At 44.0% G+C, this 27167-nt stretch overlaps 1 protein-coding gene and 1 long non-coding RNA gene across 2 annotated transcripts in view; both read left to right on the forward strand.

Moving 5' to 3' along the window:
- Nucleotides 1-9619: 9619 nt before the first annotated feature.
- asic1b (acid-sensing (proton-gated) ion channel 1b) overlaps nucleotides 9620-27167 on the forward strand; it is a 641514-nt gene continuing 623966 nt past the window's right edge. The window contains exon 1 of the mRNA XM_052009516.1: nucleotides 9620-10956. Within this exon, the coding sequence (XP_051865476.1) occupies nucleotides 10399-10956 (558 nt within the window). The 5' untranslated portion in view covers nucleotides 9620-10398. The remainder of the gene's footprint in view (nucleotides 10957-27167) is intronic.
- The window catches only part of LOC127566964 (uncharacterized), a 168209-nt gene continuing 163372 nt past the window's right edge, over nucleotides 22331-27167 (forward strand). The window contains exon 1 of the long non-coding RNA XR_007955809.1: nucleotides 22331-22345. This is a non-coding gene — a long non-coding RNA (uncharacterized LOC127566964). The remainder of the gene's footprint in view (nucleotides 22346-27167) is intronic.

The following is a 27167-nucleotide window of genomic DNA, read 5'->3' on the forward strand; positions in this document are numbered from 1 at the left end:
CCATCTCCACTAAAATTAATTCAGCTCCTTAGCATAACCAGTTCACCGCCTCCTCCAAGTCAGTGCCCCTTGAAGACATCATTACAAAGAAATGCTTAAAGAACAACATTAAAACGGCTGCAGTGAAGGTGTTGTGAATTTTGCTTGATACTTTGCTTTTAAAAGGAGTGCATTGTCACTTATGTGATCAGATGTTAAAATGGTGTGTGTTGATGGATTTAAGTGGTCCTATAGAACAATTCATAAAGGAAACAGGGAATACTCCCAAGTTTCTGGCCAATCATCCAAAATAGATTAACTGGTCATAAAGCAAAATCCTGCAGATGCTGGTTATCTAAAATAAACAGAGAAAATGTAGCAGTCAGGCGGCATCTGTGGAGAGAGAAACGGAGTCAGTATTTCAGGTGTTTAACTGGTTGCTAACAGAGTTAGCATTTTATCAAATTAATTTGTAACTGCTTATGTCACCTTGCTGAGTCCTGCTCGAGATTAAAGTAAAGAGGATGCTTTTTATGCAAGCTGATTTGGAATGTTTCTTGGAGACATGATGAGAGGCGATATAAATGCAAACCTTCATCCACCTCAAGTCATTTCCATCTGTTCACACTTTTACTTTGCAAACAATGCTCACTGGCCTCAGCTATATGGGTCACCTAAAATTCCCAGAGCAACTCTGAAAGTGGGAGCAATTGAGTGCAATGTACATTTGATATCACTGCTGCAGAACTGAAGTGCAGATATGCATCGAAGAAACAGTGTGAGTCAGAGACACGAGAACAGGTCCTAAGAGAAGGAAGCAGGACCACTCAAGTGCTACAAGGGAGAGGCCTTATCTGCATTATTGTTGGAGAGTCCATTGCAGAGGAGAGCAATGGATTCGGGTCCAATGCAACAATGGACCAGATTTTTCAGTGTCATTCGTTTGCCCACAGTTTTTTTGTGTGGGGAGGAAGCCCGAGTGCCCCAAGTCACTCTCCTGGAATCCACCTGTGTGATACAATCTCCGTCCTGCTTCCATGTCCAATCTGCCACTCCTTATGACAGCTGTGGTTGCAGGTGAGAAGGGCCACTTTAAGAGTTCCAACCGTGACAGCACATCGCGCAAGTGAATTCCACAGTTTGAACACAACAGCCAAGTTTGTGTGCAACCATGCAAAGACCCACAAATTCTCCCACTTACACCAGCAACAATTTATGTGATCTGTGTGCACAAATATCATACCCCAGTGGTACTGCACTAAACTGTTGCAGGACCCTTGGCCTGGTTTTTGTACATATTTTTAAGCAAAGATGAACTTCCAGGCCATAATATTGTTCATTTGTTTGAAAATTTCACATACAATTAATGGCAGGTCAGTGAAACAGGACTGAAATCCTGTAGACTTTTGATGATAGATCAGACAGGAGACTTATTTCCAATTCAATGTACGAGACATTACTTCCAATTCAATGCATATGGAAGGCATTTCAATATCATGAGGTAGAAATTGAGGAAAACAATGGTAAGTCATGCTAATTTAGCCAGGACCATTCTTCACACATAATAGTTGGAATACATGGATGGTGCACACCTGAATTTCTGCTACTTGTTGGTGTTCCCAGCCAAAACAAGTGAAAATTATCCTTTGAGTTTTTTCTTTCAGGTGAAGGCCTTATGAAATGTAGTTGAACCATTGGGAATTTTACACAGCAATGCACACTTATAGATTGTAAATACAATAGAAGTTTGAACCACAGCAGTTCAGTGTATGGCCAGTCTGGTCCCTAAGCATGCAGTTGTGCAAAATCTTTTATCTGGTCATTCAGAGAAAGGAAATCATGATGAACATTCATGAATCCTCCTCAGTCCACCAATCACCTTGGGCTCCTGTTGCACCACTCCCCTAACCGGTCCCATTATCACCTTCCTTACATATCAGATTCTGTGCTGGTACCTTTGTGTTCCTGCTTATCACCTTCCAGCCTCTGTCTCCACCCCCTCCCCACCCTGGCTCCATCTGCCTCTCTCCTTTTCTTTTGTCTGCCTCCATCTATCATCCACCTGCCTCTGTCTCCCAACTCCATACCCCTGCTCCCCTCCCCTACCTGGCTCGATCTGCCCATCACGCTTCACCCCTCTTCAGTCCACTAATCACCTACTGGCTCCTGTCTCACCACTCCCCCTCTCCTTTATACTGGCCATCTTCCCTCTCCACTCTCAGTCCTGATGCAGAGTTTCAACCTGAAACATCGACAATTCCTTCCCCCCCCCCCCCCCCCCCACCCAACACACAGATGCTGGTTGACCCACTGAGTTCCTCCAGCAGTGTTTGTTGAACCTTTATAAAACACTGGTTTGGCCATAACTAGAATATTCTGCCATTTCTGGGCACCACATTTTCAGAAAAGCGTCAAGGCTTTGGAAAGGGTACAGAAAAGATTTACCAAAATTATTACGCAGGTAGACTGTAGAAGCTGGCATGGGAAAGAGGGGTTTGCAAAGGGATCTGATAAAGATATTTAAAATCATAAAAGGTATAAAGAGACCAGATAGAGAGAAACTGTTTCCTTTAGTGGAAGGGCCAAGAACCAGGGAACATAGAATGATGGTGATTGGCAAAGAAAACAGAAGTGATTAGGATATTATGTATATATTCATACAGCAAATGGTCCCGGTCTGCAATGCATTGTTGGTTTGATGGGAGTGGTGACAGAGGGGTTGGGGTGTAGATGGACAGTGGAATTAGATTCAATTGTGGCATTCAAAAGAGATTTGGAAAAGTATTTGAAAGAGAAAAAAAATTCAGAGCTATGACGAGAAAGTGGAGGAGTAGGACTGGCTGGATTGCCAGTACAGAATCAGTGAGCTGAATGGCCTCCTTCCTTGCTGTAACCTTCTGTGATTCTATAAATGGGTTAATATATGCAGAGTGATTGACTGGCCTTGAGTTCCAGAACCCAGCAAGAGCCAGGCTGATAAGGGACCTCTTAGAAATCTGAAGGGACGTGGTCTTCTCTGGAACTATATAGAGAGAAAAGCTTTCTTTATAAATCCAATTTGAAACAGTGAATCTTGCCACTAAAATTTGAAATGCAAACTTCTCAATTTTGCTCTTCAACCTCCTTAAGCACCTGGGACATGTATTTATTTTTACCACCTGATGCCTAGAATACGAAAATTGAGTCTGATGGGGAACATTATTAAGAAGATGCTGACAGCAAGAACATTGCTCTTTCATCTTTGAGATCCGGATTTGAATCTAGCTAAGAGAGATCAAAGGCTTCTCTCTCGAAGGGATGATAAAAGGGTCCAAAGTGAAACTGAAGTGGGCCAGTTTGAATCAATTTCCCAGTAGATGTAGATAGACAGCACAAAACTGGCCTTCCAATCAGCATAATTGCCATTAGTCTATTACGCTCAATGGGAGAGGTCTTAATAGTGCAGGAGGATATATAATTCATGCAAGTGAAACACCAGCACCTTTCCGAGAGTGGAACTGAGTTTCAAAGTAACAGCAATGAAGAAAGAAGTTGTACATCGATTGCGACTTGCAGCGTGCCTGGCCTGGGAGAGTCCAAAGCCACCAGCAAGTCGAACATGAGTAAAAATTACCCTCTTCCTCCAACATATCGTACTTCACTTTAAGGATGAACCTGTATCAAAGACATAGTCTCCATTGACAGCTTTTACTCAGTTTGTGAGTTGGAGGTGGGCAGGGCTCACAATTAATTGTACAGCTAACAACACCAATCTGCTCAGAAAACAGACTATTTAAAAGGTGAAGGAAAATGAAGTTATGAAGAAAACTACTGTAACTTATCTCAATCTAAACTGGGCATTTACACCAGAAATGCAGGGAGTGGAGGATAGTTACCCACGAATGTAGTGCTTCAGGTCAAACTCAATTACTTACAGCAATGTGGTCACTGGTCTTGGCTGGCAGTGAAATTACCCAATGATGCCCACTCTGTCTTGGAATAGTATCGTGACTATAAGAGCCTATGAAAATTAAACCCACAAACCTAATCACAAAGGTTGTCATCTCTCATTTTCGAATGCTTTGCATCCAACTGCAGACCAGCGAAGATGCAACCAGATCCAGAGAAGGGTTGGAGTTTTTAACTCACACCTCACTGTCCTAATACAGATCAGACTTGGGTTTTGTGTTAAAATAGAAGCAAGAATGTGATGATTTATTGTTTAGGCTTCATGCAAAAGTATGTGTTTGTTTCACATACTTGTCTGCTTTAAGGAGACCCACTTAAGGAGAGCCAAGAGTTTGACTGCATTTTAAAATCAAGCAGGATTTTATGTCAAGATGGGGTAAGCATCCATGAAAAGGGCACAGGATTAAGAATATCTTGAGTAGCCATTTCCAGCAGAGAAGTGACTGGATTCCTGTCACATCCTGTCCCATCAATGCATTGATGATGAAGGAGCAACTGTGTAGGAAATCACAAACCTTAATCTCTGGCCCACTACTCCATCGCTGAACCTGAACTTCCAATGCACTCTATTCACCAGACTGTGCAAATCTAAAACGTTTGTGCTTATTGAGGCTGCCCTATTACTTAAAAATAGACAGTCTCTTGTGCTATGCTTAGAAAAAGAGAATAAGCAGGTGGTTTTAAATCAGAGTTCGCCATTTCTTAATCATTCACAGGACCTGGCTGTGGTTGGCAAGGCTAGCATTTATTGCCCATCCTGAATTGAGGAGATAGTGGTGAGCCTTCTAGTGAAGGTGCTGTTGGGGAAAGAGTTCCAGGATTTAGGCAGCACCAATGAAGTCAAGATGATGTGCAACTTGGAGGGAAACCTGCAGGTGGTGGTGTTCCCATTTCTCTGCTATCCTTGTCCTTCCAGATCGTAGGGGTTGTCTGTCTGGGAGGTGCTGTCAGAGTGGTCTGGGAGAATCGCTGCAGTGCATTCTGTGGATGGTGCACACTGCAGCCGTGGTGCACGTGTGGCGGAGGGAATGAATGATTAGGGTGGGGGATGGGGTCCCAATCAGTTATTTTTCCTCCCTGACATTCTGACCTCTCTGCCTTTGCCCTCTTGCACTGTTCCAACAAAGCTCAACAGAATCTCCAGGAACAGTACATCATCTTTCAATCTGATTGAGTTTCAAGGATGCAATTTTGAATTTAACAATTTCAGATCACAACCACTGCTCCATTTCTTTCAGACAGCAGGTATTGGTAACAATTCTACTGTTGCCATTCACTCCTTTAGACCCATTTTTATTGTTTCTTTTCTTGTCCCATTATCGCCCTCTTTTGGTTTGCATCATCATCCCCTTTATTCTTTGATCTCCTACTCAATTGCAAATCTTCATTCTGTTTCTTCCTCCCCTCTTCCCTTTCCCTGGCTCTGTACTTGCTTATAATCAATTGCATCTCCAACTTTTTCCCAGTTCTGCTGGAAGATGCTGTTAGCTCTGTTTCCCTGTCTACACTTCTCGCTGCCTCGGTAAAGCAGCCAGCATAATCAAAGACCCCACCCAGCCCGGACGTTCTCTCTTCTCCCCTCTCCCAAGGGGCAGAAAATACAAAAGCCTGAAAACACATACCACCAGGCTCAAGGACAGCTTCTATCCCGCTGTTATAAGACTATTGAACGGTCCCCTAGTACAATAAGATGGATTCTTGACCTCACAATCTACCTCATTATGACCTTGCACCTTACTGTGTGCCTGCACTGCACTTTCTCTGTAGCTGTGATACTTTATTCTGCATTCTGTTATTGTTTTACCCTGTACTACCTCAATGTACTGTGTAATGAATTGATCTGTACGAACATTATACAAGACAAAGTTTTTCACTGTACCTTGGTTCATGTGACAATAATAAACCAATTTACCAATTTCTCTCTCCATAGATCCTACTGAGTGTTAGCAACATGTCCTATTCTTATTTCACCTCTTTATTGATGGGCCTTTGACCCAAAATGTCAACAATTCCCTCCCCCCCCCCCCCCATGGATGCTGCTCGACCTGCCGAGTTCCTCCAGCAGATTGTGTGTTGCTCCAGATTCCAGCATCTGCAGTCTCCTGTGTCTGTAATGTTCTCAAAAAGCATGGTGGGATTGATTAGTTGCTAACTCACCACTTAGAATTAATTTCAACAATGGGTGCAAATGTCCCATAAGCACAAAACTAGCTGCCTCTAAATATCCTGAACCTTAAAGTTGAATCATTGTTTTTCGAATCCTCGGATTTTCACCCAGGTGTAACATACTTTGCATGTATATAATGGGTGTGCCACTACAAGGTTCAGTAACATTGTCAGTCTTCATGTGACTATTCTCACCTGTACCATGGCCAGGTACAAAAAGGAAAAAAATGGCAGACTTGCATTTCTTAGAGCACCTGGCACAATACCCAGGCCACCCAAAACTGTTTCACTTAGGGGCATGCGGAGGAATTTTAACATGACAGGCATGTTAAACAGTCACATTTTATATACATCCATGCTCATTGTACATCCTTTCTGTGCTTAATGATGACTTCACCCACCCATGCAGTTTAGCCACTGTTGCATGATAGCAAGCACAATTCACACAAAATAAGGTTTCACAAACATCAATTAGAAAAGGACCAGACCATCTGTTTCTGTTTGAGGGATGAATGTTGGTCAAGACACTGTGCAGAATGCTGTGATAGGGAAAAGAAAAATTTGATTTAAACAAAAGAACTCAAACATGCTAAAAATACAGCATGGTGACTAGTGCTGTAAACATGCAGAACCACCAGATGCAACTGAAAAATGAGAAGTAAGGTAGGAGATCAGTAAGAGCTTTCTTGCCCAGAGGGAAGGAGATTGATGAAACTGATTTGTTTGGAGCAAAGGGTCAAATGTGTTTCTGGAAAGAGAAAGGATTGAAGACGAAGTTAAACTCATGGGCTTGATCTCTACACCTCTGTTCTGATGAAGGGTCACTGACCTGAATTGTTAATTCTGTTTCTCCTCCACAAATGCTGCCTGCCCTGCTGAGTACTTCCAGTATCTGCCTTTATTTTTGCTTCAATTATTCTGCCTCTTGACTATGTTTTTTTTAGTTTGTACTTTTGTCAACAACGTATCTGAATATAATGAAATTTCTCTGTTTTGATTAGAAAACTTAAAAAAATCAGATAACCACACAGCTCCAGTGTGATAGATAGATAGATAGATAGATAGATAGATAGATAGATAGATAGATAGATAGATAGATAGATAGATAGATAGATAGATTGATATTTATTTATTAGTCACATGTACATCGAAACACACAGTGAAATGCGTCTTTTTGCGTTACTGAGAGCGTTCTGGGGGCAGCCCGCAAGGGTGCCAACATAGCATGCCCACAGCTCCTGACCTGTACATCTTTGGAATGTGGGAGGAAACCGGAGCACCTGGAGGAAACCCACGCAGACACAGGGAGAACATACAAACTCCTTACAGACAGCGGTGGGAATTCAACCCTGATCACTGGCGCTGTAACCGCAACACCACTGTGCCGCCCTCACGATATTGTATCTAAGCAGCTCATAGACTTGACAAGATAAAACATTCTCATGACTTTGTTGCTTATGATGGATTTCTTTGATGTATTATTTTTGGCTGCAGTTCTCATACGAAATTCTTAATGGACTTGACAGGGTAGATTGCAAGGATGATGTTTCCCTTGGTTGGGATGCCAGGGATCACAGTCTCGAAATAAGGGGCCAGACATTCAGGACTGAGATGAAACAAAATTTCTTCAGCCAGAGGATAGTGAATCTTTGGAATTCTCTACCCAAGTGGGCTGTGTTTCAGAGGAGAATGGAACACACTCAGCCTCATACTGAGGCTCAGTCACTGAGTCTGTTCAACACAGAGAGTGGTATTGGAAATGGTTTATTATTGACTGTAAGACTTTTGAATGGTCTCCTTGTATGATAAGATGGACTCTTGACCTCACAATCTACCTCGTCATGACCTTGCATCTTAGTGTCTGCCTGCACTGCACTTTCTCTGTAACTGTAACACTTTACTCTGCATTCTGTATTGTTTTACCTTGTACTACCTCAATGCACCGTGTAATGAATTGATCTGTATGAACGGTATGCACGACAAGTTTTTCACTCTACCTCGGTACATGTGACAATAATAAACCAATTCCAATTCTAATTATTGCCACATGTACCAAGATACAGTGAAAGGCTTTTGTTTGCGTGCCATCCAGACAGATCATTCCATACATAAGTCCATCGAGGTCGTTCAAAGAAAATATAACGCAGAATTTAGTGTTGACAGTTGCAGAGCAAGTACAGTGCAAGTAGACAAATAAAGTGCAAAGACAATGATGAGGTAGATTGGAAGATCAAGAGTTTATCTTTTGGCATATGAGTGGTCCATTCAAGAATCTGGTAACAGTGGAATAGAAGATGTCCTTGAGCCCGGTGGTACATGCTCTCAGGCTTTTGTATCTTCTGTCCGATGGGAGGGGGGAGAAGAGAGAATGACCGGGGTGGGAGGGGCCTGATTATGTTGGCTGCTTTACTGAGGCACTGAAAAGTGCAGACAGAGTCCATGGCGGGAAGGCTGGTTTGAGTGATGGATTGGGCTGTGTCCACAGCTCTCTGTAATTTCTTGTGGTCTTGAGCAGAGCAGTTGCAGATTGATAGATTTTGGTATATTCGGGGAATCAAGAGGAATAAGGTTAGTGCAGGAAAATGATGCTGAGGTCAAAGATCAGGTGTGATCTCCTGGAATGGGGGAGGAGGCATGATGGTCCAAATGGTCGATTCCTGCTTAATAACGTAAAAGGGTATTATTGGAAACATTTTGGCAGAGTGCTCATTGTGCAAAGGGCCTGTAGGAGGATGGAAGATATCAGATGCAATTCCGGCATTGGGAGAACAGGGCATAGTTCGTGGTGGGCAGATGTGGATCCCTTTTGGTAAGCATGTACCTCATAAAAGCTGAGAAATGAGTCAGACCCTCCGTTCAGCCTGAGCCAGGCTGGTGGGTCCACACCTGACCTGACGTGGAACAGGTAGACCCATCACTGAGCCGCATGCTCCGTCCCACACAGCTCCAGATAACCCAGGAAAATCCAGCGGCCAATCGGCAAAAGGCAGCATCTCTCCAGCAGCACCACTGGACCCTGCCGATCTCCACCAGAACTCTCTGGACCCGTTTATTCCCAGAGACCCTGCCCAAGATGCGGTGAGGACATACACTTCCAGTATCCAGGATGGGGAAGTGGTATATCACGGTATTGCCTGGGCCTTAGACGGCAGCTCTCCTGCCCTGAGGTCAGAAGATTGCGGGATCGACCCCCACTCCAGACGTTTGAGTACAAAATCCAGGCCGGCGCTGCAGTGCCGGCGGAGTGCAGCACTGTCAGAAGAGCAACTTTTCAATGTGGACGTGAAGCCCAGCCCCTGGCTGCCTCCTGCCGCGGGTATGCAAGGTCCCACTTTGAAGACGGGCAGGGTAGTTACCCCAGTGACCTGCTCATTATTTTTCCTTTAGCCAACATCGCCGAATAATTGGATTGTGTCATGATTATTTGACTGCGGGATCTTGCTGTGCGCAAGTTAACTGCCTCACCCCCCCCCCCCCCCCCACTACACGAGCGACTATACTTCAAAGTGGGAAACGGCATGGAACCTCCTGGGGATATGAGAAATGCAAGTCTTTATCTTTATAAGCAGGTTTATGGTTTCATTATTGCACCAAAAACGCTGTTTTTCTGCAATACTCGAGCACATACTGATTATATAGTAATTTATATTGAACATTTGAATTAAAACTACCAGCTGCACCTACCCCTTCCAACTCAAACCAGGGCATTTAAATCAAAGTCAACCTCTAAATCATTTGCAAAAACAAAAATGAAGGAGTGCAGTTCTTATTAGCATCCTGCGTGGTCAGACAGGTAAGACTCGAACATTTGAAGATGGGTTTAAAAGATCGCCTGCTGCAAGGGGGAAACGATCAGTCTGCAATTTCGGTACAGATAGCCACTCCAGTTAGTCTCTCTGCTCCCTCCCCCCGACACACAGTACAGTGAGCCGTCGGCAAAGAGCTGCTCTCTGTTCCGGCTCTACAGTCAAGCGGGCTGTTTATGATAATTTTATGATCATCGGCGGAACCCAACCTGGGAACGAGCTTTGCAAAGCCCTCGCTGATGAGTACGAGCAGTCTGTCATTCATCTGAAGCGACAGATACTCAAATAGTGGACCTGCGAGCGAATCCTGTGTATATATATATATATATATATATATATATCTATATATCTATATATCCACATACATGCACACACACACACACGCAGAGCAGTGAGACTGCGAGGAGCTGCCCGCTCTCTCCTCTCTCTCCTCCCCTGGACCCGCTTCGTGCTTATTCCTCTCCTGTCTCCCTTTCTTTATTCCCGGAGGCTCTGCCCGATGGATTTGAAAGGAGAGCCCGAGGATGCGGAGAGGACGCAGCCTTCCAGCGTCCAGGCTTTCGCGACCAGCTCCACTCTGCACGGTATCAGTCACATCTTCACCTACGAGCGCTTTTCCTTCAGGCGGATCGTCTGGACCCTGGCTTTCCTCGGCTCCCTCTCCTTCCTCGTCCACGTCTTCGTCCAGAGAATCAAGTATTACTTCGAGTACCCGCACGTTACCAAACTGGACGAGATCAGCGCCTACAACTTGACCTTCCCCGCCATCACCATCTGCAATCTCAACGAGTTTCGCTTTAGCAAGATCACCAAGAACGATCTGTACCACGCAGGGGAACTCCTGGCGCTGCTGAACAACAAGTTCGAGATTCCCGACCCCTACGTGGCGGAGAAACACGTCCTGGATGTCCTGATCGAGAAGGCCAACTTCGGGAACTTCAAGCCAAAGCCTTTCAACATGAGGGAGTTCTATGACCGAGCGGGCCATGAGATGAAGGACATGCTCCTGGACTGCAAATACAGAGGGAAAGAGTGCACCCACCAGCACTTCCAAGTAGTGAGTACCGCCTGGAAATTAAAGTTTCCCTTACATTGCAGTCAGTTGTGTGCTGTGGTCGGTGGAGAGTTGTTGGCATGTGCTTGCAGGACCTGCCTCAGTTCCTGAGTTGCGTGTTGGAGGTATTCCGAGGTCCATCTTCTTAAAAGCTGTCTGGTGCACATGCTGACTGCTGATTTTGACCAACTGGGTGCGCGCCATTGATTGTGAGAAGCAGTATGTTTGTTGCTCTGTCTGCTCTCCTCTTTGTCACAGTGACCATAATCTAGCAGGTGCTGGGTATGCATCTTTTGGTGGGGACTGGGGTTCGGGAGGAGGGGGGTGGATGAAAAAGCAGAAAAAATAAAGGAAGCAATAAAAAGAAACTGAAATAGAAGCAGAAAAATGCTGGAAATACATATCAGGTCAGGCTTTGGGAAGTGAGAAGTCTTGGGAAAATCCCTGTGTTAATGGGAGAAGGAGGCCTGAGGTAGATCTCAGTCTTCCCCCCCTCCAGCTGCCCCCCCAGGAAAAGACCAGGTTTGCCTGAGGACTGGCAAGGAACAAATTTCAACAGTGAAAGCTTATTGATAGCAGTAGGCTGCAATTCTACACATAGGCATGAAACCTTGAAGTATACTAAAGTGCAGTACTGTAAAGCACAATCAGCGAAGCTCCAATACGCTTGTGCAATCTGCAGTGTTCAAGCATTATATTTGTGAAATTTCCCATCTTTACAACTCAAGGCATGTGTGTCTGAAATTTGGAGGTTACAATGAGCTGTCTGTTGCAGTGAATTCCTACAGTGACATGGGAGGGAGGAAGGGTGAGTCTTACGTTGCAGCTGAGTTGTGCTTTACAATCTTAGATCAAGCAATCTCTGTAAACACGTGTCTGACATCCCTTACTTTGTTCAAAACTAAAATCTTGTGTGTGTGTGTGTGTGTGTGTGTGTGTGTGTGTGTGTGTGTGTGTGTAAACAGTAGTGACTGTCATTTATGTGACATGTTGATACTGCTGTGAATCACACTAATAAAACAGCTTTTCCACCAAAGCTGGCTACTACCTCAATAGAGGATTGACAGGAGCCTTATGTTTACAAGCTTTCTGACATGAGCAATGCATCAGATTTCTGCTTTATGAAGAACTGATGAGGGGTTTAGAAGGTTAATTGTCAGGAGTAAATCATTGGCTTCAAAGCAAGATATTAAGACACAGTCATCTTACTTCATCTGCATGTGTTAATTAAATGAAATCTGTTTTAGGTGGACATCAATGTTTCAGGTATACTGCACCTCCCTTCCTTTCTGCCCATCCAAATATTGCAGACAGCTGGCCTTCATCATCATCCTTCACCCACCCTCAATCCACCAATCGCCTACTGGCCCCTGTCTCACCATTCCCCCTCTCCTCTTTGACCCGAAACTTTGACAATTCCTTCCCCCCCCCCCCCAAAGATGCTACTCGACCCGCTGAGTTCCTCCAGCAGATTGTGTGTTGCTCCCGATTCCAGCATACAGCTCTTGTGTCTCCATACAGCTGGCATTTATGTGCCCAATCTATTTCCTATCTCTTACCAACTGGCTTAAGTCATTTTGACCTCAGAAAGTGAAAGCTATTAATTTACCTTTAAACTTAGGAATTTTCCTTGAAATAATAAACCCCTGCCAGGGAAAAACAAGCCCATAACACCTTCCACTATTGAATGCTGATGCAGTTGCTGTCCATAGAGAGGTAATTGCAGTTTGCTGTTGGGTGCATGACTGAGAGAGATTGAGAAGAGTAGCCTTACTAAAGCAAAACTAGATTTTGCTGCAGCAAGACGGGGAGGAGTAAAATCTTAAACCAGAAGCAGATATTTGTAGATGGGTGGATTTGTCCAGCATCCTTTCATATATTGAGGATTCCCTCCAATATACTTTATTCACAAAATTTGCAAATATATATGTCGTCACCATTCACAGTACATCATTCCATTAGCTTGCAAGATTTACATTATATCAGCATGACCAATTTTTCTTCACATACATCCCAAGAATGGTAAACCCAAGGGATTTTTGGGTTGGTAGTTTTCTGTCTCCGCCTGGAGGAGACACTTGATGTAAGCAGGTTGTGAGGTTGGGATTGCTTTCAACTCATTTTTAATTGAGTACAAATCTACAGCACTGGGAAAATTCCTTCTGTCTGGTTGTACAAGTATTGGAGATGGGGTAAGGGGAAATAGAAGGGCTGTTTGACTGACCGATTGACCAGTTTAGCAACACCAAGTCTGTTCCCTTTCCAGTGAACTTTGTGGCTGCTGACTTATGGCAAGAACACAGGAGTGGAGCATTTCGATAAACCAGCAAGAACATGTCCACCAATGTCAGCCACCTGACTGAGAGCACACCCTCTCCTATCATCCTTAAGATCTGCTTGATGGTTTTCACAGATGGACCATTGCCATGGCTGGGCCTCATTAGGATAAGCTTCCAGTGCCAAATGGTGATGGGAGAATGCTTGGGTGGAGGCTGAATGAATTCATCATTTAAATGGGGGGAGGGGGTATAGGTGGTGATGGGGATGGGGTGGGGGCCCAGCAGGTAGGAGGATTTTTCTGATACAGCTCTTCCTTGCTCTCCCAGGCACTTAGCACTTCTCAGCACTTAGCTGTGGCCTCCAGAATCCTGTTTAAGGGTGAATGGCACATCCCTCTACCTGCTACTGAGGGGGGCACTGCTGTTGCAGCATGGGCACTGTGGATTTTCATTGAAAATGTGTGGAGTGAGGAGAGGGGGAAGGCTCTTTGTACGTTACAAGATCTAGATCCAGTATGGATGTACGTTCCTCTTTCTGTCAGGTGCCTTGCTTTGTCTTTTTCCCAACCTTGCTCATTACTGCTGAGAAAAATGGGCCAGAGACCATAATTGGCCCCTTGAGATCGGAGGTATGGGGAAATAGGAATTTCATATATTAGATATATGGATTGGGCTCTTGGGAGAATTGGTGTATTAGCCTATGGTTATACCTGATCAGGGCATTGATACGGCAGTAGCTCTCCAGAGCCCAGGGAACACTGTGAGCAGTTCCAAGCACCACACCTGAGGAAGGAGGTGTTGGCCTTGGAGGCTGTGATGTAGATTCAACAGAATGGTACCCAGACTCCCAAGGGCTAAATTGCAAGGAGAGATCCCATAAACTAGGGTTGCATTTCTTACAATTTAAGGATTTGATTGAAGGTTTCAGGATATGAAGAGGAATTGAATTGGGTTATGGAAAAAAAACTACTTCTGCTGGTTGAGGAATCCGGGACCAGGGTGGGGGTGGGGAAGGGAGTGGGGATAGGGAAGAGTCGACAAGACAGATCCAGGATTCAGGAGTGAAATGCAAAAACACTTCCACACCCACAGTGGTGGTAGTTTGGAACATTTCCACAAATGGAAGTCACTACTTGGTCAATTTGTTAACGAAGTCTGAAATTTTTTTTCAATCAAAAGTATTAGGGAAAATGGGGAAAGGGCAGGTGTATGAAGTTCGAGTGTAGATCAACTGTGATCTTGTTGAATGTGGAACAGCCTCAAGGGGTCTCCCTGCTCCTGTTGCTGTTTGTCCTATGTTCCCATCTTTTGAAAATCAACATACTAAAGACTCAATGAGGCTACTAAGCATGATAGGAGCCCATGGTGTTACAGGAAAGGTACTAGCATGGATAGAAGATTGACAGAAGGCAAAGAATGGGAATAAAGGGGCCTTTTCTGGTTGGCTGCCGGTGACAAGTGGTGTTCTGCAGGGGTCGGTGTTGGGTCGGCTACTTTTCACGTTATATGTTAATAATCTGGATGACAGAATTGATGGCTTTGTGGCCAAGTTTGTGGATGATACAAAGATAGGTTGAGGGGCAGAAAGTGTTGAGGAAGAAGGGAGTCTGCAGAAGGACTTGGACAGGTTGGGAGAATGGGCAAAAAAGTGGCAGATGGGATGCAGTGTAGGGAAGTGTACGGTCATGCACTTTGGTAGAAGGAATAAAGGCGTAGACTATTTTCTAAACGGGGAGTAAATTCAGAAATTGGAGGTGCAAAGGGACTTGGGAGTCCTAGTGCAGGATTCCTTAAAGGTTAACTTGCAGGTTGAGTCGGTAGTAGGGAAGGCAAATGCAATGTTAGCATTCATTTCGAAAGGACTAGAATATAAAAGCAAGGATGTAATGCTGAGGCTTTATAAGGCGTTGGTCAGACCACATTTAGAGTATCGTGAGCAGTTTTGGGTCCCATATCTAAGGAAGGATGTGCTGGCATTGGGGAGGGTCCAGGGGAGGTTTACGAGAATGATCCCAGGATGAAAGGGTTAACGTGTGAGGAGCGTTTGATGACTCTGGGTCTGTACTCGCTGGAGTTTAGAAGGATGAGGGGGGATCTCATTGAAACTTACCAAATATTGAAAGGCCTGGATAGAGTGGATGTGGAGAGGATGTTTCCAATAGTGGGAGAGTCTAGGACCAGAGGGCGCAGCCTCAGAATAGAAGGACGTCCCTTTAGAACAGAGGTGAGGAGGAATTTCTTCAACCAGAGGGTGGTGAATCTGTGAAATTCATTGGCACAGACGGCTGTGGAGGCCAAGTCATTGGGGATATTTAAAGTACAGGTTGATTAGTAAGGGTGTCAAAGGTTACGGGGAGAAGGCAGGAGAATGGGGTTGAGAGGGAAAAATAAATCAGCCATGACTGAATGGCGGAGCAGACTCAATGGGCCGAATGGCCTAATTTTGCTCCTATGTCTTATGGTCTTATGTGGTAACCCAGAAAGCAAGAGAAGATCCCAGTTTTGATTCCTTACCTCTGCTCGGTTAGTGGCTCTTAATCTGTGTGATCAAAGCTAAAGCTAAGCATCTCCTTGGTTAAGCAATGGGTAAGTTGGCAAGGTTCCTCACTCTTGATCATCATTATTGGTCGAGCTGTGCTGGAAGTGCATGTATGATATCAGTTGGAATAGATGTGTTTCCCCCCCCCCCCATGGTCAAAATGACCTGCCGTTGTCAGGCCTTGCAGATGGGGAGTGACCCCGAAGAGCAAAGAGCAGCTGGAGCAGATGGAAGAGAGTAGAGATGGAGGTGTTGGTATCGGAACTGGGGAGGAACCGAATCACTGGAAATTAAATAAAGTGCTTTCATATCTTGCCGGTTAAAAATTGCATCACTCTCAGAAGTAAATCTGGCTGCTGTGATTACGCTTTCAGAAGCTCATTATTTTAGTGAGCAGATTTGGAGTAAAATGTGACTGAAGCCAAACACCTTTCTAATTACTGAAGGATTGCGCTATCTGTGGACAGTGATTGATTGTCAAAGGAAGACCAAATTGAGATTGTAATCTACATAAAAAAACTGTAAACACATGAGGAAAGTTAACTAAGAAAAACCAAGGCTCTGCTTAATAACATAGAAGAACTGGACCGGAGCAGAAGTAACAAAGGGAGACTCTGCAGCTTGAACCCATTTGTGTTTCCTCTCATTACAAGACTCACATTTTGTCCAAAGACAGCATCTAACCATAGCCTGATGCAATCTACAATACCACAATTAGCCCTTGCCTTATATCTGTCGTATGGTATTTCAATGATCCTCCTTCGGACTTCACAGTGTCAGCAAGAACAATTGTTGGGATGTCCCTATAAAGGTGCTGTACATGGTTTCTGCTGGTGTTAACTCAATTGCAGAGCATTCCATAAGTGGTCTAGACTTGATGTCAAAGACTGCCTGTAAATCATCACACAAATCATTTAAATTAGCTAGGAGTTATGGCAACTGGTAATAGGTTATTGACAGAGATGTCGTTTTGAGATTGAAGGCAGGTTGGAGATGAGTTGTGCAACATCCTTATTTTTATAACGTTTCCCATCTTGTTATGAGGGATTACTTTAAAAATCCATACTTTTCTAGTATAGAAATGGTTTAATTTTGCAATTAATAGATCATGGCGATGGACCCTCGTATGTGTATCACCATGCTCAGGGAGATGAGTTTTCTGTCTGCTTTCTATTATTTCAACAGAGACAAACAAGGCTTCTGGTAGAAAGCAACCTATTTAAGCAACACATTATTTTCAGTTACCATCTTTTTTTTTAATCTCATGCAGGGATAAGTACTAAAAGGTAGCAGAAAACAAGTTGCCTTTGAAATGTCACATTTTTTTTCTCTCATCCCTTTTGCCCCTCCTCTTCGATGAGACCTCTGCAGGGACTCACTTAAGCTGCAATGATTGGCCTGGGCTGCAGTTAATTCAATTCAACTCCTGGACACAGCCACCAGGAGGTGCTCTTGTGGTATAGGTAATTCCCTTGTGCTGAAACACACACTTTGCCATTCACCATTTCTCCTGGCCCCAAATTTAGTAACCACACCAAACCTGAACATGTAGAGAAAGTAAGATGGCTGTTTCTTGTTTTATTATATATATTTTTAATATATGCCCCTGGGAGGGGAGGAGGGGGTGGTGGCGTTGCATTCTGCAAGTTCAAGTGAAATTATCCTGTGCTTTATTTCCACAGAGGCATCCTACTGTTTAAGGTCAGTAGGATAGAATCTCGATTTTACATAGTGGATAAAAAAATTTTGCAAGCATAACTGATATCACAGAACAACTTCAGTTGATTTAATAATATAAATGGACAATGGAAAACTAGTGTGGGCCATTTGGAAATTCAGTAGTAAAATATATTAAAGTATGTACTTTTGCAGTAACTTCCTGAAAAGTACATTGGAAATAATTTACCATTTTAAGAAACACTGTAAAGATTGGAATACAGTTGTAATGCTTGCTTAACATTGTAATTGGCTCATACATCACAAGAGACTTCTTGTTACTGCACATGAATCACAGCCAGGGTAGTCTTAAAAAACATAATATTGTTAATTTATCAAACAAACAGACTCCATTAATTTAAAGACGACAACAACTAACTTTTGCAGTCCTTTACAATGTCTGCATAGTTATCAATATTCAAGGAATGTGACATAATGGAAGAACAGTGACTTTTTTCTTATGATTTGGTTGTGGTGGACCCCACCTGGTAGAATCAAAGTAGCGATGTCAAACAGCATCAGTTATTTTGTGCTAGAATAAAACTTTTCTCATAAGGCAATTTTTGTTGGTCATCTTGGTAATCCTGTCCGTTAAGTTTGAGAATTTTAGATGCCATGGAATCTAATATTAAGAAAGGTGGATGATGACATTTAGAAAACGTCATTGTTGTAGAAACATGCAGAATGACCCTGGCACATTTTTCTGAGTCACCAAAAAAATCATTACACACTTGGTGGCAGAGTGAGCTGTCTGTGTGCCTTCTAATAGAACTGGAGCCCTTCCCTGACTTACTTGCACAGAGGTGCAGAGGTCAAATGTTGCACCGTAATTAACTCAGTTTGATCCCACTTGGAACCTGTAGCTTAATTGGTCAGTGCGAATCAGCACTATGTTTGGCAGAATAATTATTCAGAACTTTTTAAGAAGGTACGGTGTTGTATCTTTGTTTTGGGATTAAAATGTGAGGCTAGTGTGATTTAGAAAAGGAACATTTGCTGAGCTTGAGATTTGTCCATTAAGAAGATAAAATTTGTTTCTTTTGTTTTGGATGTTAAGCATAGCCTGTAATATAATTTATTAATTATGTTTGTGTGCACTTCTTGCCTGCAGAATCTTGCTGCCATGCTTTTGTCACACTTTGTGCCAACTTTTTTACCTGATATATTCTAACAGTATTTATATTAGGAACTGTGTATGTAAACATATCATGTTGTACTTACACCTACCCACCAGGGACTGCACTGTCGCTCCTCAACTTTATGTTCCGTCTTGGCCCCTCAGCCAGGACAGCAAAGAAACTTCATATTTCATATTTCTTCATACCTTAGAAGGAGGCTATTTGGCCCATTGAATCTGTGCCAGTTAACCGGAAATCTTCCTCATTATCAGTAAACAACAGCAAATAAAAATTATGCAAATTTAAGGATTTCAAAGTAGGAACTAAATCACATTGATGTGTCCTGATCCAGTTCTACATCTTGGTCTAACGCCATGTCTCTCTTGTCTTTATAGAATGGTGAAACTTATGAAAAAAATCATGATTTATTGCTAATAGTTTGCAGTACATTTGATTGTGGGTTATATTTCTACACAGAGCTTTTCCTTTTTGTCTTTTTGTTCATGTTCTAATGATTTGTTGCATTGTTTCAAGGCTTCATGAGAAACCTTACAGCTTTTAGAAATGAAAACAGTTTTAAAGTATCTTGAGGCAACTGCTCAGATTGTAAGATTTTTTTTCCATTCTCCTCTGAAATATTTTCTGGTGTCCTTTAGTCGCAGAACTGTTCAGCTATCTCTCCAATTGCTTTTCTTTGTCCATTTGAAATGTTGCTGAAATCTCTTTTTAAGGCATTTGGAGATGATTTAGAGACTGTAATTGCTGACTGTGGAAACTAGGCTATTTGAAATTCCATTAAGGGACAAGGGAAGAAAAATCACATGGAATATTCTAAAATGGATGATTACTTATTTTATGACAGCCAATTGGATACTTAAGATATATGTGACTTCAAAGGTTAAAAGATGTTTTTTGAGTCTTCAGGAGGAGGTACCAGACCTGAGGCTGAAGGTACTTAAGGGTCATGTTTTAACTGTTTTAATATGTTTTCGAGTAACTGGTAAGTGATTATCATAGAATATGGAGAGGTCTGCTGTGTGTGCAGAGTTGAGGAGGTATACGTAAGTCACGTTCAGCCCCTCCTGTTAGCTGGAGTGTCTGCTGGTATGTAGGTAGTTGTGTATCTTGAAGGAACTGGTCCATTTCTGCTCCACCTGCAGTCTGCACCTAATGATCAGCAATGGTTTAACTCGAGGGACCTGTTTGTAAATTCCTTGCCAATTAGCTCTTGTTTCGAAGTGGTCATTAAACATCAAATGGAATTTTGGTGTTGGGTGGCCTTTACAAATTGGGCCAAAGGGAAATATCATTTCTTTCTGCATGCTGTTTTCCAACAGCTGTGCTTGAGTGATCTTGATGCCCGTGTATAATGACCATCCGTGGTTGCCAGGTGATGCCATGAATACAGATACTTACTCTCCCAACCTCCACTGCAAAATCTTAGTGGCAAATTCTCAGGGGCTGCCTCCTTTCATTTGAACAGGAGAGACCATTTGAGCCTGTTCTGTCATTCATTGAGATGAAATTTCCTACACAGCTCTCGGGCGTGAAAATGTTGTTGTATGGCTCCTAACACTGCCGCAAATAGCTCTTAAAGGATTGCAAAGTTTGCAAGCATTTTAGTTGAAATGCAGGGCCGTTGGGTTTCCTTGTAGCACCACATTGTTTCAGGAGTACTGTGCATCATTGGTCAAATTTCTGGCAGCTGCTGGCATTTGGACATTGGAATAGGTTTATTCTTGTCACAGGTACTGAGATACAGTGAAAAGCTTTTGTTTGAGTGCCATCCAGACAGATCATTCCATACATAAGTACATGGAGGTAGTAAAAGGAAAACAGAATGCACAATATAGTGTTACAGTTACAGAGAAAGTGCATTAATGGTAAACAAATAAAGCGCAAGGGCCATGATGAGGTAGATGTGGAGATCAAGAGTTCGCCTTTTAGCAGCTGAGATCTCATCAACCAGCCCTTTAAAGGCACCTGCACTCTTCCAGCTACTGGAGAGTGTTGTTTACTTCATCATGGCTGCTTCAGTGATTCTTGAGGGCAGGGAACATTCTTGCAGCTTTCCTGATAGGGACATGGAGAGGCTGGTGGAGCACATCACCCACAGGAACAATGTCCTGAATTCAGAGGAGCCACAGAGACAGGTGGTGCATGTATCAGCAGATGTGGGCTGGAATGACCTGATTGCTGGGAAGTCTGGAGTGAGGGTGACCGTGACTTCCACTGTGTGGCCACGTGGGTGCAAGCTTGTACTTGAGGCTCTATGAGATGTGAGTGAGGGCAGCCAGTAGAAGTGTAGCCTGCACAGACATTGCTCTTTTGGGAGGTGGATACAAGTGTGAAGCCTGGGCAGATAATGTGCTCAGTGCTGAGCCCTTGCATCCTGTGATGTGGTCCCTATGGATGCCTGTGGTGTCTGGAAGGAACCTTCTGCATGCCCATGTCATCCATAAGGAGGAGTGTTAGTTGAAAGCTGATGGGCATTGGAAGACAACTTTTGATTGCAGCAAAGTGTTTGTAGATGCAGGCTGTGTGAGTGTGTAGAGTGGTGTGCAGCAGGCTAATGGTGAATACAAGTTTAGATAACATTGTTCCTCAGTCTTCAGCATTAGTGTACAGCACCTGTTGTTATTCAGGCCACTGTGGTTATAAATCTCACTCATGGTGAATTTTGCACATTGCAAAGAAGCCACACCCATCCTTCGCAAACCAGGGACAGGTAGAACCTCAGCAAATAGTGACTCCCGGTGCTTTTTGTACTCTGGCTCTACGCAGCCACACACAAAGGCAGCCATAAGGATGAGGGCTATATTGGGTATGTTTCCCCCCCCCTCCCCTTTTTCTGGAGATTGTATTTCGAGCTTTTAGTGACAAAGCAAGAAAGCATTCAAAGTTTATCAAAGGCCAATGCAACATGATTGGCTGCACATGCAACAAGGTGCCACAAACCTGCAGGATGCTGTAAAGTACTGTCCTCGCAGGTGTTGGGCCACCTTAGAGCTGGGTGCAGGGCTATGCCATCTGTTGCAAGGATGCTAACAGCTACCGTGCACCATAGACCGAGCACTACCAATGGTCGTGATAAATAGCTAAGGCCTAAACCCTTCTCTCATCTCCTTCCAAGCATGTTGCACGATTGACCCATGGGAATGGTGCCCTGGATTTTGAAACACACTTACTCTCCTTACAGTTGAACAGGCGTTTGGCTGCTGCATAACAGAGTCATGCAATCACATCATGGAAGGAGGCCATTTGGTCCATCGAGTCTTGACTGGCTCTTTGTAAAGCAATCCCATCTGCCCCACACTTTCCCCGTAGCCCTGCAAATTATTTTGCTTTGAGTATGTCTCCAGGCACTTGAGATAGGCTGCTCAGACAGTTATACAGAAGCAAAATACTCTGGATGCTGGAAACCTGAAATAAGAACAGTGAAACACTGTAAATTCAAGTATTTTCAGTTTTGTTTTATTTCTGCTGAGACAGTTGCCTGCAATCTGGATGCCTTTTGCCAATACTTGTAAACATTTCTCCCCATTCAGCCCCTTAAATGGATTGAAATGCCTTTCTAAATGTGATGTTTTGTAACCCATTGTCCCCATTTTTGTGTGTCTGTCTACCTTTAAATCTCCCAGTATCACTTCCACTTGCAGAAGCTGCACAAAGATTTTTTTCAAATTCACTAATGTGGATGTTGCTGGCAAGACTGCCCATCCCTTGTTGCCCTTGTGAAGGTGAGAGCTGTGAATATCTGGTAAGGTTTGCAGACGTTTCTGCCTACTTGGAGGTAATTTACACCCAATTAGCTCAGTGTTAAATTCGTTATTCCCTTTTAAAATTAGCATGATCCTATTTGGTTTAAACCAGTTTAACTATCACCTTAGGTGCTAAGATTTGGGAATTTAGAACAACTGCGTTAAGTGTTTGTCCACTAATCTCTGCCCCTATTTTTGGAGCTGTTAGCAGCACTGGCAACTATTGAAAGCAAAATATCACTGTAGACCTTATAACAACATGAGGATTTGGAGATGACTTGTTCTGTTTTACTTTAGAGGCCTCAATTCACATTCAGGGCAAAGCAACTGCATAATTTAAATGACTTTATGACACACTCTCTTTATTCTCTGCAAATGGAAGCATAATCTGAATATAAATTAAGAGCATTGGCTATCTATCAGTGGAATGCAAAATAGGAATACAGTCGAAAGGTTCAATGATGCCAGAATTTGCATAAGCATAGATTGGTTTATGTTACGGAACAAAAATCCTCAAGTGTTAGTTGGTTAACTCATCTCAATGCATAATATATGTTGATTTAGCAAATGTCTTGTGACAGCTCATGGCAGGTCATTGCATATGCTGTTTAATAAGGACAGGAACGTTAGACCAAAAAGAACACCATGTGGGATTCTGTCATTGAAATATGAGTTTGTGTCTCTTTAAGATTGAAAAATGCAATTGCTCTGCATTTGTGAGTACTGGATCAGGCCATACCATACTTAAGAAACTGCTGACATTTTGGCTCCAGTAAAGGATGTGGAAGACACATATGTGTATTTTGAGTGTTTCAATTAACGTGTGGGAGAAATTCCTCACTGTCACCTGTGCCAAATGGGGTGACAATAATGGATTATAATGCACAGTTCTCCAGGAAAATGGGGGGAAAGGTACCCAATGTAGCCCTCATCCCGATGGCCACCTTTGTGTCTCGCTGCATCAAGCTGTGCAGGGAGCTGGAATATGCAAACACCAAATGTCGCCACATGCTAATGTCCCACCTGTCACTGGTGTTGCAAAGGATGGGCCTGGCCTTGATGCTGCAGAATATTCCATTGAGTTGGACCTTGTGGCACTACCTGTCCCTGATAGAAAAGGTTCTGTGGGAAGCACCTTTGACTATAAGTCCGTCATACAATGGGGCAGCACGGTAGCGTAGCGGTTAGCGCGACGCTATTACAGCGCCAGCGATCGGGGTTCGATTCCTGTCGCTGTCTGTGAGGAGTTTGTACGTTCTCCCGTGTCTGCGTGGGTTTCCTCCGGGTGCTCCGGTTTCCTCCCACTTTCTAAAGACGTACGGGTAGGTTAATATGGGTTTAAAATGGGTGGCGCGGACTTGTTGGGCCCAAAGGGCCTGTTACCACGCTGTAAATAAAATTTAAAAAATTTAAAAACAAAATGTCCTGGAGGCCCTGTGGGAGAAGGAGACAGTGGATCCTTGGGATGGATCCCCAAGCAGACAGCCACAGTCACTTGTGGGAAAGCCTCATCACCAGAACTTACAAACAAGCACCAAGACCTTGTTGGGCTGGTGGGGAGAAGGGCCCTCCCTGTCAGATCCTGCACGCACAGCGGGAGTCTCAGAACCATGGCACGCAGCCCCCGAGGCAGCTGCACTGGGGATGAGACCGTCACCCTTCTCCTTCTGGGACGGGTGTTTGTCAAGAAGGTCTGGAAGGAGATGCAGTGATGTTGTCAGGGTTCATCCCGAACACTGTAACACAGGACTCTGTCTGTCGGGCTGTTCCCAGGGACACTGAGACAAGTACCAACTGCTGCTGGAAGGTTATAAACTTGGTGAAAGATGTCCTCTGGCCCAAAACTTGCTCTTCCAGTGGATGGGGCTGTCCACGATCAAATGTTGCAAGCTGGCATCTTCCAAGGTCCAGGATGATGTGTTGTGGGATGCAGTGAAGCCTGGTGCAGCCACTGCAGAGGGTCACAGTGTAGGGTCCTGCCACCATTGTGCACTGAGGGGCTGCAACCCATATCATAACCTCCCAAACTTACCGCCAATGGTATGTTTGGAATGAAAAGTTGATACCATGTTGACCGTAGGCACGGTAGTGTAGTGGTTAGCATAACACTATTACAGCGCCAATGACCCAGGTTCAATTCTGGCCGCTGTCTGTAAGGAGCTTGTACGTTCTCCCCGTGTCTGTGTGGGTTTCCTCCCACATTCCAAAGACGTACGGGTTAGGAAGTTGTGGGCATGCTATGTTGGCGCCAGAAACGTGGCGACACTTGTGGGCTGTCCCCAGAACACTCTACGCAAAGATGCATTTCACTGTGTGTTTCCATGTACATGTGACTAATAAAGATATCTTATCTTATCTCATGTAAACATTGTATGTAATGATATAGAACATAGAACAGTACAGCACAATACAGGCCCTTCAGCCCACAATGTTGTGCCGACCTTTAAACCGCGCCAAAGACATCTAACCACATATCCCTCTATTTTAAATTCCTCCATATGCCTATCTAGTAATCTCTTGAATTTGATCAATGTACCTGCCTCCACCACCACACCAGGCAGCGCATTCCATGCCCCAACCACTCTCTGGGTAAAAAACCTTCCTCTGATATCTCCCTTGAACTTCCCACCCATTATTTTAAAGCCATGCCCTCTTGTATTGAGCATTGGTGCCCTGAGAAAGAGGCGCTGGCTGTCCACTCTATCTATTCCTCTTAATATTTTGTACACCTCTATCATGTCTCCTCTCATCCTCCTTCTCGCCAAAGAGTAAAGCCCTCGCTCCCTTAGTCTCTCCTCATAATGCATACTCTCTAAACCGGGCAGCATCCTGGTAAATCTCGTCTGCACTCTTTCCGACGCTTCCACATCCTTCCTATAATGAGGCGACCAGAACTGGACACAGTACTCTTAAGTGTGGTCTAACTAGAGTTTTGTAGAGCTACATCATTACCTCGCGGCTCTTAAACTTGATCCCTCGTCTTATGAAAGCTAACACCCCATGAGCTTTCTTAACTACCCTATCCACCTGTGAGGCAACTTTCAGGGATCTGTGGATATGAACCCCCAGATCTCTCTGCTCCTCCACACTACCCAGAATCCTGCCATTAACTTTGTACTCTGCCGTGGAGTTTGTCCTGCCAAAGTGTACCACCTCACACTTCTCCGGATTGAACTCCATCTGCCACTTCTCAGCCCAGCCCTGCATCCTATCAATGTCCCTCTGCAATCCTCGACAATCCTCCACACTACCCACAACACCATCAACCTTTTTGTCATCTGCAAACTTGCCAACTCACCCTCCTACCCCCTCATCCAAGTCATTAATAAAAATCACCTGGTGCAGCGACTGACAACAATATCCAACAATAACAAAACAATGTATATTTTATGAATAGGGTGTATTTTTGGGGAAAACAAAATTAGTTGCTTAACGGATGCATTAACCTATTTAAAGAGCATGGATTAAATCTGTAATGTATTTTGGGGTGTACCTTGGACAATGCTAGGAGTGTTAGTAAACTCTGCCTACAATCATAACTACAGGACACCAAGGAGCTTCAAAACAATGGTTTATTGTGGTCAGACTGCGAGGCACACCAGCAACATTCACACAATGATATTATTATTACATGCTATACCCACACGATTTATTTACATGTTATACATAAATACGCCAGAAAGATCTCTAATAAAATAAGTATCACAATTATCAGCACCACTAATTTGTTGCTTTATATTTTGCTTGTGTGTTCTCTATTGCCATATTGGCAGAGTAAAGTTTTAACCACTAATGTCTAGAAATTCTTGTGGGAGTGGAAAGAAGGCCTTGACTGAAACAGTTTTGTGGGTGAAAGTTTGGTGGTGAGGATGTAAGATTGTGCAATCAGCAGTGGAGGCTAGACTTCATGTGTGTGGGGAGGAGAGGTTGCAACTGGTAGTGGGGATAAGCATATCATCTTGTTGGTGGAGGGTCCATTTGGAAGCCAGGCAATCATCTCGGGATGGAGGTGGAGAGGGTGGGCTGCAGAAACAATGGCGGTGGAGTGGTGCGGCAGTCCATTGGCGAGAAGGGGTCTTGGGCCACTTGGAGATGAAGGCTGTTAATCACAAGGTACAACGATAATAGCAATCTGCCAGCTGTTTGTCTTCAGTCAGTTGAGGAGAGCAGAGGGTGTCTCTGAGGGGATTGGGGGTGGTGTAGGTGTGGTCTGGTGGTGGGTTTGGAGAGCTGGGTAGGCTTATCCCCACCATTGATTGATCTTGAGGCATCTTGACAGGGTGGATATGGAGAGGAAGTTTCCTCTTGTAGGGGAATCAAAAACTAGGGGTGATTGTTTAACGATAAAGAGTTGTCCATTTGACACAGGGATATGGCAAAACTTTTTTTTCTCAGAGGGTTGTGAGTCTTTAGAACTCTATTCTTCAAAGATTGGTGGAAGCAGAATCTTTAGAAGGCAGAGGCATAGAGTTATGTGCTAAGCCAGGGGTTGGAAGGTTACCGGGGATACAATCAGACCAGCCATGATCATATTAAATGGCGGAGCAGGTTTGAGGGGCTGGGTGGCCTTTTCCTGCTCCTATTTCGTGTGTTCGTATCTGGGGGAGGCACTTTCTGGAAGAGGCTAGAGTTCGGCATGGAGAGAACAAAGTAAGGATCTTGTGTGGGCCATGGCCAGAGTCATGAGAACATTTGAAATAAACCTTTTAGAGTTACCTTTCCTGGGCCGCCTTCTCCTGTCAGGGAAGCCAATACTGTTACCCCCCCCCCCCCCCACCCATCCCACCAGCCCCTCCCAGTG

The sequence above is a fragment of the Pristis pectinata genome, chromosome X (assembly GCF_009764475.1).
Source record: "Pristis pectinata isolate sPriPec2 chromosome X, sPriPec2.1.pri, whole genome shotgun sequence".
NCBI classification, from domain to species: Eukaryota; Metazoa; Chordata; class Chondrichthyes; order Rhinopristiformes; family Pristidae; genus Pristis; species Pristis pectinata.